Source organism: Scheffersomyces xylosifermentans (assembly GCF_036884685.1).
Source record: "Scheffersomyces xylosifermentans strain CBS 12540 chromosome Unknown RJT20scaffold_1, whole genome shotgun sequence".
NCBI classification, from domain to species: domain Eukaryota; kingdom Fungi; phylum Ascomycota; class Pichiomycetes; order Serinales; family Debaryomycetaceae; genus Scheffersomyces; species Scheffersomyces xylosifermentans.
The window spans coordinates 518,674-537,554 of NW_027042939.1; the positions used below are offsets into that span (position 1 = coordinate 518,674).

The following is an 18,881-nucleotide window of genomic DNA, read 5'->3' on the forward strand; positions in this document are numbered from 1 at the left end:
GTTATTACGTGAAAATTCGCTTAATTCGCTAGTTTTCGGGCCTGTAGAAGAAGACATCAGAAAGATCAATTACAGATTCATATATTCCCAACCAAAACTAGTTGAATAATTTGCTTAGAATTGAATCGCAATAAGGTTCAAATATCTTTTCCAACCTCCTCCACCGGATACCTGTTACTGGTAAGTCTTGCTATCATAACTGAACCAAAGTTCATAGAAATCAGCTAATTTTGGTTATTGTTAACAAGACAATGGGTGCAAGTACAACCTTAGAACTCATATTGCTAGTTCTCCTCATGGGAATAACTTCATTTTGCGGAGGAATGGTCCCCCTTAAACTCTCGCTATCGCCTTCTAGGCTTCACTCGGTTTCAGTCTTCAGCATGGGTATATTAATAGGTACAAGCTTAGTGCTAGTCATTCCGGAAGGGGTGGAAACTCTTTATGGAGCAATGGACAACAAAGACCCAAGGACAATTTCCCGAGTAATTGGGTTTTCTTTGCTTGGTGGTTTTGCATTGATGTACACTCTAGACCATTTGCCGGCAATACTCTTGTATTTTAATATAAAATTCGCTCCAGTGATAATACTAGATCCCACAGCACCGATTACTCCATGTATTGCCATCAACTCGGTAGTGAGATCCTCATTAACATCTGGATTGATATTGCATTCACTTACTGATGGTGTCTCATTGGGTTCATCATTTGTCAAAGGCGACTTCACCATAGAACTTGTCTTCTTCTTAGCGATAATTGTACATAAATTGCCTACAGCTTTCAGTTTGACTACCATATTGATGAAAGAGGGCCATAGCTCTAAGATTATATTGATGCACTTGCTCTTGTTCTCTTTGCTGTCTCCTCTTGCATCAATTATAACATATGGAATTATCAAATTGACTGATCTGGATAATGAAAAAGTCGTTGGAATCTTGTTCTTGTTCTCAGCTGGAACTTTCTTATACGTGGTTAACCATGTCATGTCTGAAATTGTCGGATCAGGAGAAGAGTCCAAAAAAGAGTTCACAGCGGTACCCACCAGTGCTGATAGTCAAGAAACTATTATCCACTCACATTCACATAGCTCTATTGACGGTCCTGGGGTACTCTTGGTTTTGGCAGGAATGACAATACCTTCTCTCTTGAGCGCAATTGGTGAAGCTTGAAAACTCTAGTATACATAATAAATATATTTATCTAAACCTATAAACCTATAAATATTTTTCTCTAAATAGATATGCTGATATTAGATGCTTTGTTATAAATTCATTTCACAATCATCTCAGTCCTCGCTAGAACCCTCAACATCGAGTTCACTGTCACTCTTTTCTTGTTCATCGCTGGTGGTATCTTTGACACCATAGTAATTATCAACCTTGTTGGAATCCTCTTCATCAAAATCTTCGTCATTATCAAGATCCTCGTCATCATCATTGACATTGGAACTATCCTCATTAACCTCCAGTTCGTCATTGGCTTCGACATCATCACTGCTTCCATTAGTTACTACATCAATGGCTAAGTCGTCCTCAGTATTGTCCACGTCGTCATCAACTGGGTTACCGGCCTCATCATCTCCTAAGAACTCATCGCCTTCTGGGCTGATTGGTCCTGAAGTGTCAAATTTAATCAAGTCTTCGTCATTGTCGCTGGTATTGAATAAGTCAACAGAGAAGAGATCCCTTGTATAGTTACGTTTCAAGCCTCTTCTGAGATCCGGTGAGTTCAAGCTCTTTAATAGCTCTTGACTATTAAGATTTGCATAATTTTTCAAATTATAGTGGGAGTTGTTAGTAGAACGAGACAACTTGGTGTCCTTGAGTCTGTTCAAGCCAATATTCGAATTTCTAACAGAGCTGGCACGAGATATACGGGGCAAATTTGCTTTTTCCTTATCCTGGCTTGGAACTTTAGTTGGTGAAAGTGATTCATCGGGTGCTAACGAATTTTCAAGATAGGGATTGTTCCTATTATATGGGATTCTATCGGCCTGGTATCTTAATTTAGCATTCTCCTTAGTAGGCGACGAGGGTGAACTAACGTACGGAGGAGGCATGTTATTATGAAAGTTTCCTGAACTTCTGGCTTTTCGAATGTTCTTTGGTTCTTCCGCGGGTTCAACTGATACAGTCGGTGGCTTCAATGATCCCTCAGTTCTTGCGCGAGAGGCTAGATGTTGTGTGATGTCAATATCTTCTAAATCATCATTAATAAGAGTGGAGTCGTTGGATGCATTTCTAGTGTGGAAGTCGTGCGATAAAGTAGCCAAAGAAGTTGTTGACTTTCCCTTGATGTCCTTGATAGGTTCCTTCGCAATTGAGCTTTGTGAGCTTATCGATCTGCGCTTGAGTCTCGTCGAAAATTGCTGCTTTGAAGGATAAGAACTCGAGGAGTTAAACCTTCTCATTGCAGGAGTGGAAGCTCTAGCATCCAACTTAGTCCTTTCTGGCGTGTTTAGGGCCGAGCTGGACTCCGAATTTAAGACAGGAGAGTTCACTAAAAATTCGGGTTTTTCGCTATTCTTCAATGCTGTCCGATTCGCAGATGTAGAACTCGAATTGGAGGGAAGATGATAAGCAGAAGTGATAAGTCTACCTCTCAATATGTTGATAGCTTTGTCTAAAGCAAATTCGACACTGCAATGGTTGTGTATAACCGTAACTTTCGGCCAAGAAGCCTTTGCTCCTCTAATTATGAAATCCAACAAGAATTCAGGAGTGGGGTTTTTAAAGATTTTAGTGAAGTCTTGAATCTTGAAATCAGGAAGTATAGTGATATCTCCAGAGTATTTTTGAGACAAAACTGAAATCAACTTGTTAGATAAGTTCTTGTATATATCCATTGTGTTCAATATCTGTAAGTAATGTACAATCTCACACGAAACAAAATCGTAGACATTATTCAAAAAATGCTTGAACTTGTAACTCAATTCGTTTTCAACATTTCCTCCCACATTACTTACTGCAACTTTTAAAACTGGAACAACATGTGGGTTTACTTGAACGGCAATTATATGATCGACATTGAACATCTCCAGCAACCTAGTAATAGGTAAATCATTGTCTACAGATCCATCAACATATTTCATTGCCAAATCATTGTTCCACTCGTGTATCTCATTGGTCCTAGGGTTCTTTTCGTAAATAGTTGTAGAAGAAAATACTCCTGGTAGCGAACAGCTGGCACAAACAGCTGACCAGATAAGACAATTTGGAGCAGTTAAGTAGTTCAATAGTCTTGTCAGTTCGTGAATGGAAGCTGGTGAAACTGTTATATTGAGAATTTTTCCCGTTCTATTGTAAGCCTCCCTGAAGGTCAAGTCACCCAAAAAGTCGATCATGGTTTGCTGCAAACCTGTCATGTCAAAAAGTGTACCATATTTCAACAAATGACTCAACCTTTCTAATACTTTTTTGAAGTTGCCTTGAATTTCATGTGGCAGCTTGGAATCTCCGAAGAAGACAAATTTCTTCTGTGTGATGGTACTCAACAACACATAAGTCTCATCATTGGTGTGGCAGCACAATATACTGGCCACAACAGAACCAGCGGAAGAACCACTTATAATTCTGGGTAATAATCCAGACTCAAAGAGTGTTGCCAAGACTCCAATGTGGAAGAAACCAAAAGTACTTCCACCGGATAAGACTAGGGCTGTTCTACCGATATTTTTACGAGTTTGAATGAGCATACCCAAGAGATATCTATCATCCAAGTTGACATTCTCATCATTAATCAAAAAGTTGAGCGATAGCTGACATTCGTCGATGTACTCTTCTATAAGTTTCTTGGTACCCACAAAAGAGTGTCTGTACAAGTTGATATCTCCCATATTTCCGAGATTTCTGATCCACTTAGTACGAATGTAGTAAAGTAGCAACTTGTAATCTTTAGAGAGACGAGCAGAACGCATCTCATTCAAGTTGTTGAAGATCAAATCGTAATCATACAAATCTGACTGGGGATTGGACTTCCATGAATTGTTGTTCATGAGTTCGTCCAATTTCAAAGAAATGTCATACCATTTCTTGTAAGTCGATGCTGTCTTCTGCTCTGCGAGCAACTTGTTGATAAGTTGAGTCTTATCGTCGACTTGTGGTAGTATTTTATTGAGAATAGGCAAGGACCTCAAGGAAGGAAAGAATGATGTTCCTGTTGGTTCAGGCTGCTGGCTTCCATGAAGCTCAGAGTACTGAGTAAATAACGATTCTACAATGTCATCGTAAGTTACCGAGGACAAAGGAGCACCTGAGTCAACAGATAGTGTTTCACTCATCTGCGGCGAGATATGTGCTATTTTGTGACGTTCAAGTGGAGAATTATCATGACCTTGTTGTTAACTGAGATTGCCAAACTGGGGTAAATAGAGCTGGAACATGTGAATATTGCGACATTTGTGGAGATAAAAGGGAGACATTGTGAGATTGGCAACTGGAAGTACGACATGACATATAGTTATGCTAAAGTATGGATGCTAAATGATATTCATTTACAAGGGGTTGTAGAGATTCCTGAGAGTTTGTTTTCAGAAATAGTGGGATTATGATTAATGATTACTTTTGAGGATATTGGACGGAATTGAAACTTTTTAATCACTGAAATATCTACCTTCATTCGTTGTCATGTCTAGTATTCTGGTTCTTCATATTACATAGTTAACACTATGTATGTATTTGATATTCAAAGCTTATATGCACTAGCCATATCGAAGCATGGATGCAAATCGTTTCAAGCAGAGAAGACGTGAGTTCAACCAAATGTTGGCGTTTGAAATTGGAAGAGGAGAAACATACCATTTGTATGGACTCGGTGGTGTGACGCAGCCAATACTAAACCTAAACTATTATGCCAACTTCTTCTAAAAAGTAAGATAAATAAAGTAAAGAAATGGTTCCTTATCACTATACCATATCATACAATAATCCTCTACTATTCGTTCAGTCATCATAATTATCTAACAGTCAATAGTTACGGCTAATATTTAACAGTTCATAGTTAGTAGTTAATACTTATTGGTTAATACTTATAAGTGTATTGGTTAATACTTATTAGTGTATTGGTTAATACATATTAGTTAATATTTAACAGTTAATAGATATTGGTTAATAGTTATTGGTTAGTACTTACTAGTGTTATTGGTTAATACTGACTAAGTTTTTGGTTAATAGTTATTGGCTAATAGTTAACAGATAACAGTTCATAGTTACTAGTTCATAGTTCATTGTAATGGTTGAGTCATAGTTAACAGTTAACAGTAAATATTAATAGATAACAACTAATTGTTATTGGTTAATAGTAATTGGTTAATACTTACTACTATTATGGTTAATACTTACTAGTTAATAGTTACAGTTCACTGTTGTTAACTGTTAACAGTTAATACTAACTATACACCTCCACATTGACAGTACCTACAGTGCATATGATCCTCCAGTACAGTACCATCCTCCAACATACACAACCATTCATTCCTCTTTTCTCTTCGCTCTCTCTCATTCATCCATACAGGAACAGAGAAGAGTTGTACTGTTTAACTGTTAAAGCAGAAGTTTGCAGCTGTATCACTATAAGAGTCATAGTCCAAGATCTCAGTTCGGGGAATGACTCTCTGAGTAATCTTACCACTTACAAATTTGCAGATTTGAACGGAGTCACTGTGTTGTCGCTGAAAATCCCGAAGAGGTTCTACTCTCTTTTGAAAAAGCCTTCGAGCGCCAATAAACGCCAGTCATATAAGAAGAGACAGAACAGAACAACAGGATTTCCTCCTAAACCACAACGCGAGGTGCCAGTGAAGAAAGTAAGAGAGTCATCAGCATCACAGGTCGTTAGCCCAAGGCACTTTCCGTCGGAAAAGGCAAGATTTGAATATTTCACAAAGCTTATTGAACACAACCAGAATTCTCAAGCAATGTTCTCCATTTCTACAGTGTCCCATATCACAGCTGACACAAGGCACCCATTGGTCATGTTGACCAGCAGAGAAGGGTATAAGTATCTTTTCGGAAAGGTTCCAGAAGGAACCCAGCGAGTTTTGAATGAGAACAAGTTTAAAGTTGCCAAATTGAAGTCTCTCTTCTTGACTGGTACTCTAACAACCTGGTCAGATATTGGAGGTTTACCTGGTTTATTCTTGACTCTTAGTGACTCCTCGAAGAAGGGGATCGATGTCTTCACAAATTCTGCTAAAATATTGTCTTACATTGTTGCATCTTGGAGAACCTTCGTGTTTAGAAAGGGAGCAGAATTAAAATTGATAGATACCAAAGAAGATGAGATAATAGGTGATAACAATTTGGCTATCAGAGCTATTAAAATAAAAAGCAGTACTGATTTAGTGGAGGTTTCCGAAACCAAATCAAAATCATTATTCATTCAGATGCAAAAGCTTGTCTCTTTGATGTTCCCAACTGACACTAGCAAAGTCAACGATCCAGATCCAGACTCATACAAGTCAGATCCGACTGAGACAGATATTCATACACATGCTAAGCTTCCTGAACCACAGGAGCTTCTTCCTTCTCGATTGCAAGAATCTGTGTGTTACATAATACGTTTCTTACCAATCAGGGGCAAGTTTGACCCCGTCAAAGCCAAGGCATTGGGTTTACAGCCAGGTTTAAATTATAGAAAGTTGAGTCAGGGAATATCAGTTGAGAATGATAAAGGTGATATTATCACACCCGAGCAAGTTATTGAACCCCCAAAGGTTTTCCCTAAAGTATTGATTCTTGACATACCAAACTCGAGCTACTTAGAAAATTCACTCAACAGCGACAAATGGTTTTTGAGTGATCCAGACATGGGCGAAGAAGATATTGGATTGGTTTACCACTTTTTAGGAAAGGATATTGACTTTGAGAACGAAAAATACTTAAAGTTTATTTCAAAATTCCCAGAAAATTCAAAGCATGTTATTAGTCACCCAAAATTAGCCAATAATACTTTGGTGTTCAAGAGATCCGCCATCAACATCTTAACTTTAAAATGTATCTTCAAGGATAATTTTAACTTACCAAACATTGAATCATACGAACCACTACCAGAAGGGCTGATTTATAAGTTGCATCATTTGCAGCAATTTCACATTAACTCAAGTGGAGTTGTCCTGGATGATTCTCTTATCCAAAATGACACTTGGAAGTCCTTGTATGATGAATTCATTGCTTCCTTGAATATTCCCGGGGCTGACATCAATGAAATTGTGAAATCTGAGCCTGCAACATTGGATCCACTTCCAGTATCGCTTAAGGAACAAGTACATATTGTGACTTTGGGTACTGGTTCCGCATTGCCTTCATTACATCGTAATGTCATATCGACATTGGTGAGAATTCCTTATCGCAACGCTGCAGGCGACATCAAATTTAATTCAATAATGTTGGACGGTGGTGAAAATACATTGGGGACGATGTTGAGAAATTTTGGTCACAACTTTGGCCAACAAGTTCAGCAGGTTTTCAAGGAATTGGCTATGATCCATTTGAGTCATTTACACGCTGACCATCACTTAGGATTAATCTCTGTTATAAATAAATGGTTTGATGTCAATCATGAAGATAAATCGAGGAAACTCTTCTTGGTCATTCCATGGCAATATGAGACTTTCGTAACTGAGTGGTACAAACATGAAGGCCAACTCAATGATTCCTTTGAATCGAACAGAATTGTATTTATAAGTTGCGAAGATTTCATGCAAGATAGATTGCCAAAATACGAGAAGGTTCATTTAAGTGAATTCGAGAGACTTTATGATAGTAAGGAACTTAATCAGGCAGTTCCGAAGGAGCCATTAGCACCTTTGAATAGATCTGCAATTAATGACTTGTTTCATACGCTTGGAATCAGCACTTTACAAACGGTAAGAGCTCTTCATTGTTCTTGGGCTTATTCCATTAGTATTACATTTGATCTTGATGATGGAGAAACATTTAAGGTCTCATACTCCGGAGATACCAGACCAAATCCAAAGTTTGTTGAGATAGGCCGCAATAGCGATCTCTTAATTCATGAATCTTCTTTGGACAACGAACTTATAGAGGAAGCCGTTGCTAAAAAGCATTCAACTATGATTGAAGCAATTAACGTGGCAAGATACATGAACTGTCCAAAGCTTATTTTAACTCATTTCAGCACAAGATACTCTAATAAGACAAATACTGCTGGAGATAACGAAGATTTAGTCCAGTTGTCTGAGAGCTTGGATAACTACTTACGTCAATATCGTGTGTCACCAAACATCTTCAGTTTGGAGTATCAAAGGCATCCTACAAAGTCTTTTGATGAGTTGGATATTTGCTATGCCTATGATTTTATGAACTACAGGTACAAAGACATACACCTACAAAAGGCAAAATTGGGTTTAGTTTACAGTTCATTCGCAGCTGAAGAGGAAGACCTTGAAAAGAAAGAAAGAGATCTTGCCAAACAACGAGAGAAACAAGAAGTCAAGAGATCACAACGTCTTATTACTAAGAGTAACTCCATCAAGAAGAGAAGAGTTAGCAGTGAAGAGGACAGTATGTAAATACTATCAGACCTTTAAATTTCTGTATATATTGTAAATAGTAGACTAACTAATAAATCACTATAGAATAATGCTTCATGTATCTTGTGTATTAAACTTCATAATTCCTCATCTGACCTACATGACATGAACTTCATCAGATTAAGTGAAGGGTACTTTATTTTTTTTTTTGGGAGCGCCGTTTCACATATAAGTTTGTTCCTAGAACGCACTAACAGTTTTATAGTGTTTAATACTCTAATCAACCGTATGAATGAATATAGAAAATGATAAGTTTCCTCTCAAACCGCTTCAAAGTTGGTTAAAAGAGTCGATTGAAAAATGCATTAACCCAGACAGACCATATACGTCAACTTTGGTGAAGAAAAACTTCATCAGCAATGATAATATGAAGAGAACACCCATACTTCGAATTGCAAATTTTCTTCAAGTTACCAAGAATAAGGACTTAACAGCAGTTTTGTCTGACTCAACTCATAAGATATTAGCTATTTTCCCTTTTAAGCCAACAATAATCAACTTTGAGGAAAAATACCAACAAAGAATTACGTTTCATACTAATAATACTTTAATACATATCAAACAAGCAAATCTACGGTTTGTCCAAAAAGAAGATTTAAGTCTTGCATACGATGTTAGATATTCTTCTTACTATGATGTGATTGTTCTTGAAATATTAGATCTAGATATCTTTCAAAGAGACCAAATAGAACTCATTCGTGTTACAAATTCAATGACCTATTTATATGACGAAAGTTCTTACATTCGATTTTGTGGAAGAACGTTTTCACACAACCCAACAGACGTTATGCAATTGGAGGAGGACTACGAGGATATGATATCGCTATGAATAGCATATTCCAACAATTCACATCTATTGAATATCTTTCCAAGTATTTCTTGGAATACAGGCACAATCAAGCTAAATCAATTCATAAAGTAAGACAACATATCTAAAAATCTATTTGGAACTAACTGAATTATTCCAAGGACAAGGACTTTCCAAATCTCTTAGATTCCTCGTCAATGTCAATTTCATACTTCAGAACCAATGTTGGATAAGTGTTGTAACCATAATTGCTGTTGGTGTAGAAAGTGTCCCTGTCGTACGGGTTCAACTTGTGTCCCTCTTTCAATCTCTCTACCAAGTCAGGGTTGGCAATGAAATGCCTGCCGAAACCAATTAAAGTACGATCATCAGCGTCAACATCACTGGCAACTGCCTTCCAGTCATTTTTGTCATCATATGTGTAGTTGCCTCCACGTAAGATGATACCCTTCCAAATTTGTTGAGCAAAGCTGTTATCAACAGGAGACTCTGACCAGTCCGCGTTGAGACGACTATCAACCAAGCTCACATAGGCTAACTTGTTTCCCTCGTTCGCTCTTCTTTGCAATTCAGAGAGAATATAGCCAAATGAAGCGATAGGATGAACTTCCTCATTTTCAGCAAGCATACCTTGGAAGGTGCTGAAGGGGGATAACCTGATAGCTAATCTTTCAGCATCGACTACAGAGGCCAATTGGTCAATCAATTCCAAGACAAATCTGGATCTGTTCTCGATGGATCCACCATATTTGTCTGTTCTCTTGTTAGAGGAAGGATTGATAAACTGTTCTAACAAATATCCGCTTGCTGCGTGCATCTCAATGATGTCAAAACCAGCAGCAATACCATTCTTAGCAGCATTAGTATATTGATTGAGAATGAGGTCTTCAATTTCCTCTTGGGTGAATTCCCTGATAGGATTGCCGGCATCTTCTGCGGCCTTCTTTGCCTCTTCAGTTGAGTATAAAGGTGAAGGAGCAGTCAAATCGAAGCCATCTGCCTTCAACAGCGCTGGATTACCAGCACGGCCCAATGCACCCAATTGGAGGGTTATAAAACTTCCCTTCTTGTGCACACCGTCAGTAACTTTCTTCCAAGCATTGACTTGTTTTTTATTCCAAATACCAGGAACATTGGGCAAGAGTCCTTGCTTTTCCGAGATCAAAGTAGCCTCGGAGATCAATAGGGTACCAGGAGAGATGCTTCTGTCCGAGTAGTACTGTTCGTTTAAGTCTGTGGGAATGTGCTCCAGAGAAGCTCTGTTTCTGGTAGTGGGCAAGTGTACGACTCTATTTTGAAGAGTAATCTTGCCAACTTTGATTGGCTTTAATAGGTTAGTAGCTTTCAAATCGGGGACAGTCATTGATAATTCGTTGGGGTTTTAGGGCGCTTTGGGTAATCTTTGTATGGTTGAAAGACTGGATAGCATATTTGGATCTGAGTCGCAGTTCCGAGTATTTCAGATACAATTTATACCTCAGTGGTAGGGCAGAAAGAAATCTACTGCTGCAGTGAATTCGAGATCAACTATCATGTCAACAATAGATACTTCAGAACGAAGGCCAGTTGCAGCCATTTGTGCTGCTGTTGAACTTTGTATACACAACTGTGAATCTCCATGAAGTATTCTCGGAAGTATCGTCCCCAAAATGGAAAACACCGAGAGGTGATTCTCCAAATGAATGGTAAAATGGGCTTAGGCTAAACTCCGTATTAGCGCCTATTGGCGTATCGATTTCAATCGAGTTTCTTCGAATGTTGTGAAATGGAATATTGTGGCTACCAAAATGATAACGTAAGTACAAGGAGTACCATTACTAATTTTACTAAGGGGCTTTTGCAGTATTACAGCAAAGAACCGCTTTTGTAGTGCCAAGCAGAGTCTTCGCTTAGGCCATACAAGTCCGAGTTAGTTTAAGTCCGCTTCTGTGTGTTTGCACCCATTTTCTTATCCAATGGAATTGACATGTTGGCGGAAATAAGAGTTGGACAACATACGACACTCACTCGACCTTTCCCCTATTACCATTAAGCCGCTGAATGCGTTGTAGATGTTTTGAACCACACAGAACAACAGATATTGCTAACTTCCAGACGCGGATAATAGTCGTTCACTTTTGTTCACTTTACCATATGTTATGTATTTGAAAATTGACTATCTCGTAATATTATTCATGGCCCTCTCACTCCTCGCTCCGTATATGGCTAAACTTTAAAAAGGCTAAGACTTCAAAACTCTATACTTGAATCATGCTTTACAGGTAGAAACAGCAATTGGTACTACCACAGTCGCTATATTCACCAATATAATTGCAACAACTGTAGCCCATTTGCAATGTCTAATTCCTTGCCATTACATGAGCATTTCTTTGTTGGAATTCAAATAGGTTGAATTTTTATTCATTTTTTTAATTACTATGGCTGCAAAAAATGTACAACCATTTTTTCTTTTCTTTTGTTTCCAGTTCACTTTAGTTTATTCTTGTCGTCTATTTATTCTTAACCTCTTTATATTTCTTTTAATTAGTTTCTCTCGTGGTACATATCATAAGAATCTAGGTAAGCAATAAAATGACAATTTTAAATTATGATACCAAGAAGCTGAACAAGAGCACAACTACTGAGAACTTGGGTCATCAATTAGACGAAATTGCCCATGAAGCTTCATTCTTCAATGATAGCTTTGAAGAAGAGTATGAAGAAGGTCCCCAAATTGTGCCCGTTGCAAGCACGGAGTACTTGATGTCTGACGAGTCCTTTGAACCGCCAGAACTGGAAGGTATAGCATTTATGTTTCCTTTATTGTTACGAAACGCCATTGGCTGGAACTGTCATGCAGTTGATGTATATTCTCCCTTGTTACCCATCCATACTCCTCCTCCTCCTCCTCCAGTCGTCGCTCCTGAGCCTTGTACCAGCCAAACTTCCTATATTAGCCGTATCGTCAACTTCTTTTGGTGCTATATTTTGAATGCCTACTTAAGACGCTTTATGGTTTCACATAGAATTATACTGATAATTGTTGTTCTTATAATCTTGGGATCAATAGTCTTTGCGGTTCAAGTTACGGATAATTGGGCGGCAGTATTGATGTATATAAGGGCGCTTATATGTTATATCCTTTCATTGGATGGAAGCAACCCTGTATTCTGCCAATGATGTATTGGCGGCTATTTCAATTGGATTATCACAGCTGTTATACACACAGCACACTTGCTACACTTGTTGTTATCTGTGTTTGGCATTATATTTACAAGATTACTAGACTATGTGTGATATTAGATACCTCAGGCATCTCTTCTATCCTTCACCTTCATCTTATTTACGTGCTTATGCTTTCTAGTCTTGGCGAACTTCTTGATACCCCACATGGACTGAGATACCTTGTTCGACTTAGACTTACCTCTACCACCACCATGAGGATGGTTGAATGCGTTCATGGCCACACCTCTAACCATTGGTCTTTTACCTCTGTGACGACTTCTACCTGCCTTACCCCAAGAAATAGCTTGGTGTTCTTTATTGGAAACAACACCTAAAGTGGCATGACAGTTCATGTGTACATAACGATGTTCTCCAGAACTCAATTTTACGACAACCTTCTTCTCTTCTGGATGCTTGGACAACAACCTGGCAAAAGTACCGGCAGCTTTCACCAATTGACCTCTTCCTCCTGGGTGCAATCCGATGTTGTGAATAATCGATCCTACAGGCAACATGTGTAATGGCAAACAGTTTCCTCTCTGCATGATTCTAGACGATAACAAGGCTTCATCGATATCTCCATTGTTTGTCTCTTTCATTTCCTGAATAAAATCTTGAGGCAAACCTGCTCTGAAAGACTCTACTATATCGCCTTGTCTTAAGCCTGAAGCTGCCAATATGTATGATAAATCACCTGTTTCGCTGTGCTTGATTAATGCAATATGACCCGATCTGTTAGGATCGTATTCGATTCTTATCACTTCTTGTTTTCCTGGTTGCAATCTATGACTATCCACTAGTCTGACACGCTGCTTGTGACCTCCACCTCTACCACGAATGGTGATTTTACCGGTGTTGTTTCTACCGGAAGTCTTCTTTTTTGCAACTGTCAATTCCTTGATTGGTCTTCCTTTATGTAAGTGGTGATGCACTGGCTTCTTAAAGTGAGTGGAACCTGGCAAAAGATGGCCTCTGGCGTGGCTTCTGATCTCGACATTGGTCAAGGCCAATTTTCTCTGTCTTCTGTAGAGTTCGTCCTTCTTTTCCAAGTCCGTCATGCCTGATTCGTCTCTCACCGGTCTGGTTGAAACCAACGTCCTCTGGAAGCCTATCAACCCCGGCAACCTGGAGTTGACGGTTCTGATTTGGCTTGCCAAGTACTTCCTGGTCCAAGGCAACATATTTACACGGTTTTTCAGGTGCTTCCAACTGAACGACAACAGCCTTGAACTCATATCTTTTTCATACTCAGTTAACTGTCTTATGGTTAATACTGAAAAAATTTCGAGTCTGTCGCCGGGTCCTGCATACTCCGTGCACCGTATTTCACGGTCCCATCTTTACGCTTATTCGTTGTGTAGTTGGTCTCACTTTAAGAAAATTGTACTGAATATGAGAGAACGATGAGAAAGAATGAGAGAGCAGAGAGAGTGGAGAGAGCAGAGAGTGAAAAACAGAGAGAATGCGAAAACAGTGCGACAGTCGAGGAAAAAACATGCGAGAATATAGTTATAAAATGAGACTATCTTAGAGAGGCTAGTCACTAACACAATGAATGAAATGAACAAATGAATGAAATGAATGAAAGAAGCAAAGCGAACAAAATGAGCAAAATGAATGAAATGAGAACGAAATGCCTCTGCTTATAGTTAATTAATTTTCAGCGCATTTCTGAGCACTAAGAAATACTCATACTAACAAAGTCTCACTGATAAGACAAAGTCTCTCACAAACAAACTCCTTTCATAACTTAATTCTCCAATTATTCCCATTGCACAGACTTACAGAGACACAAACACACTAACAAATATTCTGTCGCAGTCAAATCTCTGTCTCAAACAAACAAACAAATCTCTCTCTCTCTCTTATACAAATCTCCTATGCTCGCAAAATCTTCTCCCTCACCCACACACTCACTCACTCTTCCACCCACACACCCTCACTAACAAAGAAAAAAACCGTCTGTTCCTCTCAGCCAATGAAATCTCCAAATTAACTCAACTGCATACACACTGCGAAACCCGAGTTCTGAAAAATTGACTACGAAACCAACTAAGAAACCAACAGTGTAATTGTTAGTTGTTAGTAGAACTAAGGTTGTAACTTTACTTGCGTATTATCGATTGAAACTGCAGCACCAGCTAGTTCTCAGTTTGTCAGCACCTCACCCACAATTGCTTCCTAAAATGATGTCCGCCCGTGTTTTCACTCGTTCATTGGCCACTGCTACCAAGTCCGTCAAACCTCCAATCCAATTGTTCGGTATTGATGGTACCTACGCCAACGCCTTGTACTCGGCCTCCGTCCAAGATTCCACTGTCGAAACCTCCTACCAGGCCTTGACCAAGATCAACAACTTGATCGAATCCGACCCGAAGGTCGGCAGCTACTTGGTCTCCCCAGCTCTCTCCAAGGAGGACAGAGCCGAGGTCATCAAGATCGTTGCTTCTAACTTGAAATTGGACAAGACCACCGCCAACTTCTTGAACGTGTTGTCTCAAAACAACAGATTGACCAACTTCAAGTCCATCTTGCAGAAATTTTCTCTCTTGAACGACGCCCACAACGGTGTTGTTGAGGCTAAGATCACCTCTGCCAAGGTATTGGACTCCAAGATCTTGAAGAGATTGCAAACCGCCATTAGTAAATCTTCCTTCGTCGGTGAGGGTAAGACCTTGAAGGTCACCAACGACGTCAACCCAGAACTCTTGGGTGGTTTAGTTGTCGAAGTCGGCGACAAGACTGTCGACTTGTCTATCTCTGCTAAGGTTGCCAAGTTGAACCAAAGCTTAAAGGAAGCTTTGTAAGTTTCTTCAATGAACTGTGGTGGCTGCTAGCCAATAGATAGCATGTGGTGCTCGTCAGAGTATCCTCCGATATAATGTTGCTTCAGAATAAGTCTCGATAATGGAAAATTTACGACCACTGATGATACATATCATATTGATTAGATATTCGTTTCTTCTTTTCATCTTTCCAGGGTCCTGGGCTAAGTTATTTAACTATAAAAATATAAGAAATGTCATAAACTGAAGCAGGCGTCTTCTGTCGTAAATTGAAAGACGTAATTGTAAATGCTCATAATGATATAAAACAAGTCTTCTTACATGACTTGCTACAATTCTGGTTTGCCATATCGGTATAAATGAAAATGGCTCTATTCGAGTACAAGAAGTCGAATCTAAACTACTGTTTCTAAGAATTTTAGGTTATTACAATTATCTTTCAAGGTTCACACGTAGGATTAATAAAATGTCATGTATTTACGACTTTTGATCTATGAAAGAGTGTCTATTTACAATTCACCGCACTCTTCGATGACGATCTTGGCACCAGGTCTACCACTTCCGCTACCGTATCTCTCGATTTCCTTGACAACATCGAAACCTCCAATGACTTCGCCGAAGACAGTGTGCTTGCCGTTCAACCAATCGCATGGAACTAGAAATATTAGTTAGTATTTGCTTCCGTTTTGGCTTAGCAATTTCAATAAATGTATATACATACCAGTAGTGATGAAGAATTGAGATCCGTTGGTGTTAGGACCCGAGTTGGCCATGGATAATAAACCAGGCTTGTCGTGTTTGGCCTTGAAGTTCTCATCTGGGAACTTCTTACCGTAGATGGACTTACCCCCGTATCCGTTTCCGAACTCAATGTCACCACCTTGCAACATGAATCCTGGGATGATTCTGTGGAAGATGGAGTTCTTGTAGCCAAAACCCTTTTCACCAGTACATAAAGCTCTGAAGTTTTCGGCAGTCTTTGGAACGATATCGTCGTACAATTCAAACTCAATTGGAGATTGTGCAACACCGTTAATGGAAGTCTTGAAGTAGACCTTGGTGGCTAAAACCTTGGCACTCGAGGAAAACAAACGAGCACCTGGGATCACTGGCTTGAGAGTATTGACAACGGCAGTTCTGAGCATTTTGACTGTGAATGGTAAAGAAACCAATTGCTATTCATTGACCAATCTCGGCTCCGTAGTGAAAAATTAAGACCCCGTTAAGATCTGGCGATGTATACACTACGTAATGATGTCATATTGCACCCGTGCATCAATACTAGTCGTAAGTATGGCGGTAGAGTGGAGTGTATAGCTTTTTGCACCCATGGGCAGGTTCATGTTTTTCATAGTGAAAAGGGAAGAAAGAGCTATATAAGTGAAAGCATATGGCATGTGCATTCTAGTGTTTTCTTGTATTTTTGTGTGAAGTGAAGATGAAAAGACGGAATCGATGTTATTTTATTGTGTTTGAAGTGGAAGCTTTCAATACTGTATCAATACTGTACTTACTACAATACTACAGAGAATGAAATTTATAGGCCATATCAAGAAAGTATTGAAATGATAGACAAAGTACTCCAACAGATTTAATGGTCTCGTATATAATCAAGAATTATTCTCCTTCCTATAAAATTTATGAGACAGGTAGACAAACATTTGTACCCATGGGTTCGGCAAAATACCGTAGAACTGTATACTTTATGACACTACTATAGCAATCTCTACTGATTCCAAAATTATAAATGTATTAGACAAAATAAAACAGATAACAAAACATACTACACACTAGAAGCTCAACAAGTCGATTTCCCCACCATTGCCATTGCTCTTTGAAGAGCTGGTGTTATTGTTTGCATTATTACCGCTGTTGGTATTGTTGTTCGAATTGAAGTTTCCAAAAAGATCATCGTCTAAGTTGTTTTTAGTTGTGTTTCCATGAGATGGAGCAGAAGGAGTGGTCTTACTCTTAGTCTTGGCGCTAGAGAACAATGATGAGAAGGCATCGTTCGAAGCTGACAGCTTTGCAGGTCCAGTTGTGGTTGCTGTTGTGTTTACATTGTAGTTAGCACTTGAGCCAAAGGAAGAAACTCTTTGTTGTTGTGGCTGGGCAGCGAAGAAATTGTTTTGTTGTTGTGGTTGTTGAGGAAGGTTTCCATAAACAGGTTGTTGAGGAGTGGTTTGGTACAAGCTGGCCAAGTTGCTGGAGAGGGTTGCTGGTTTTTGTGGTTGGGAAGGAGCAGCTTGGAAGTCATCAAAGTCATCGTCGTCGTCATCTTCATTCTCGTTACCAGCGGCTGGAGCACTATCTAATCCGACTAAATCACCTAACAAGTCTGCTTCAGGTTGCTTAGGTTGTGGCTTAGATTTAGAAGAGCCAGCGTGTACCTTTGATGTGCTGGTTGTTGGTTTACTAGAACTGGAAGGTGCAACGTCATACTCTTCGAAGTTATCGTTGGTTTCACCGCTCAGACCATTCTTGTATGCTGCGGCTGGGTCGTCATATCTCTCTCCGTATACTCCACCATCTCCATAAACTCTATTGGTGAAGTCGTCATCGTCATATCCTGAACCGGTGGTGATGGAAGAAGCACCACCGAAAGCTGCAGAGCTGACACCTCCGAATTTCTTGGAGTTGGCTCTGGACTTTTTCCTCTCTGAACGGATCAAAGAGTCGTCATTGAGCAATGCAATTAAGTTCTTGGCTCTGTTTCTCACGTTGATACCCTGGTCTCTTCCCTTGGAGTCGATATAGTGGAATGACTTCAACATTTGGATTAAAGACAAGTTGCTACGCACATCGTCAATGATACGCTCTGATCCGTTTTTGATCAAGTAGTCAAGTAACTGCAATGACTTGTAAATTTGACGCCATTCATTGGCAGCCTTTTCAGTGAATCTACGGAATATGAATCCGATGATCTCCTCTCTTTCTCTGTAGTTGTAAGTTCCCGATGCGATCTGGGCCATGAGTGTAGTTGGAGAACCCCATGGCTCGTTGTTAGTAGCCTCGCGGACCTTGGCCTCCATTTCGGTAAGGTTCATAGCGACTGGACATGTTAGTATGGTTCATGGGCAAATATCGGTGATAACTGAAAAAGCCTCAATTTTCAATCTTAAGGATGATTACAAGTGGAGAGCAAATAATGGTGGTCAATAGGCATCAATTTGGTAGCCATCGGTGTCTGCAAACTGGATGAAAAGCATCTTATGTCCCCAAGGAAGGTCTACAAACTCATATAAGTCGTTAAACCCAGAAGTTTTCGGATTTCTTCCATCAAACACTACATCTTCCAATCTCTCCACTGTACTCTCCATAGTTAACACAGCACCACTGACTGCATCACCACCACGAGTTCTACCACCATCAATACATACCATTCTGCGCCTTTCTCACGTAGGCCTTGACCTCGTAGAGACTGATGTTCTTAGCCGCGTTTTGCAAGAGATCCATTGCGTTGTATGATGTGTTGTGTCTAACCGCTGTCTACTACCACTGGTAAAAACCACGATATATAACGTTGGCATTA

General features: G+C 39.4%; 10 protein-coding genes across 10 annotated transcripts; 5 read left to right on the forward strand and 5 right to left on the reverse strand. All coding sequences in view use genetic code 12, as the record gives it.

Annotated features, from left to right (window-relative positions):
• The first annotated feature begins 46 nt into the window (after positions 1-46).
• RJT20DRAFT_7961 (Mn(2+) transporter) lies at positions 47-1,227 on the forward strand. The gene has a single exon (XM_064921217.1). The coding sequence runs from the start codon at positions 252-254 to the stop codon at positions 1,167-1,169; it is 918 nt and encodes a 305-aa protein (XP_064776736.1). The 5' UTR covers positions 47-251; the 3' UTR covers positions 1,170-1,227.
• Positions 1,204-4,307, reverse strand: RJT20DRAFT_123738 (uncharacterized protein). The gene has a single exon (XM_064916028.1). The coding sequence runs from the start codon at positions 4,277-4,279 to the stop codon at positions 1,286-1,288; it is 2,994 nt and encodes a 997-aa protein (XP_064776737.1). The 5' UTR covers positions 4,280-4,307; the 3' UTR covers positions 1,204-1,285.
• Positions 4,308-5,510: 1,203 nt separating this feature from the next.
• Positions 5,511-8,591, forward strand: RJT20DRAFT_123739 (tRNase Z). Its single transcript, XM_064916029.1, has one exon. It carries the CDS (start codon positions 5,915-5,917, stop codon positions 8,528-8,530), a length of 2,616 nt encoding a protein of 871 aa, XP_064776738.1. The 5' UTR covers positions 5,511-5,914; the 3' UTR covers positions 8,531-8,591.
• A 139-nt stretch (positions 8,592-8,730) lies between these two features.
• EST3 (telomerase subunit) lies at positions 8,731-9,445 on the forward strand. Its single transcript, XM_064921218.1, has one exon. The coding sequence runs from the start codon at positions 8,784-8,786 to the stop codon at positions 9,378-9,380; it is 597 nt and encodes a 198-aa protein (XP_064776739.1). The 5' UTR covers positions 8,731-8,783; the 3' UTR covers positions 9,381-9,445.
• Positions 9,446-9,510: 65 nt separating this feature from the next.
• On the reverse strand, positions 9,511-10,722 carry RJT20DRAFT_143536 (alkene reductase; the record flags this gene model as incomplete). Its single annotated transcript, XM_064918668.1, has 1 exon — positions 9,511-10,722. The coding sequence occupies one exon, from the start codon at positions 10,720-10,722 to the stop codon at positions 9,511-9,513; it is 1,212 nt and encodes a 403-aa protein (XP_064776740.1).
• Positions 10,723-11,891: 1,169 nt separating this feature from the next.
• RJT20DRAFT_7972 (uncharacterized protein) lies at positions 11,892-12,582 on the forward strand. The gene has a single exon (XM_064921219.1). The coding sequence runs from the start codon at positions 11,931-11,933 to the stop codon at positions 12,516-12,518; it is 588 nt and encodes a 195-aa protein (XP_064776741.1). The 5' UTR covers positions 11,892-11,930; the 3' UTR covers positions 12,519-12,582.
• Positions 12,583-12,646: 64 nt separating this feature from the next.
• RJT20DRAFT_131853 (mitochondrial 54S ribosomal protein uL2m) lies at positions 12,647-13,744 on the reverse strand (the record flags this gene model as incomplete). The annotated part of the gene is made up of 1 exon (XM_064918083.1): positions 12,647-13,744. One exon carries the CDS (start codon positions 13,742-13,744, stop codon positions 12,647-12,649), a length of 1,098 nt encoding a protein of 365 aa, XP_064776742.1.
• A 635-nt stretch (positions 13,745-14,379) lies between these two features.
• Positions 14,380-15,616, forward strand: ATP5 (F1F0 ATP synthase subunit 5). The gene has a single exon (XM_064921223.1). The coding sequence runs from the start codon at positions 14,750-14,752 to the stop codon at positions 15,368-15,370; it is 621 nt and encodes a 206-aa protein (XP_064776743.1). The 5' UTR covers positions 14,380-14,749; the 3' UTR covers positions 15,371-15,616.
• A 242-nt stretch (positions 15,617-15,858) lies between these two features.
• On the reverse strand, positions 15,859-16,692 carry CPR3 (peptidylprolyl isomerase; the record flags this gene model as incomplete). Its single annotated transcript, XM_064918669.1, has 3 exons — positions 15,859-16,004; positions 16,071-16,404; positions 16,618-16,692. 3 exons carry the CDS (start codon positions 16,690-16,692, stop codon positions 15,859-15,861), a joined length of 555 nt encoding a protein of 184 aa, XP_064776744.1.
• A 199-nt stretch (positions 16,693-16,891) lies between these two features.
• On the reverse strand, positions 16,892-18,852 carry ENT3 (Ent3p). Its single transcript, XM_064916030.1, has 2 exons — positions 18,730-18,852; positions 16,892-18,401 (listed from the first exon to the last, which is right to left on the reverse strand). The coding sequence occupies exons 1-2, from the start codon at positions 18,803-18,805 to the stop codon at positions 17,140-17,142; spliced, it is 1,338 nt and encodes a 445-aa protein (XP_064776745.1). The 5' UTR covers positions 18,806-18,852; the 3' UTR covers positions 16,892-17,139.
• Positions 18,853-18,881: the final 29 nt, after the last annotated feature.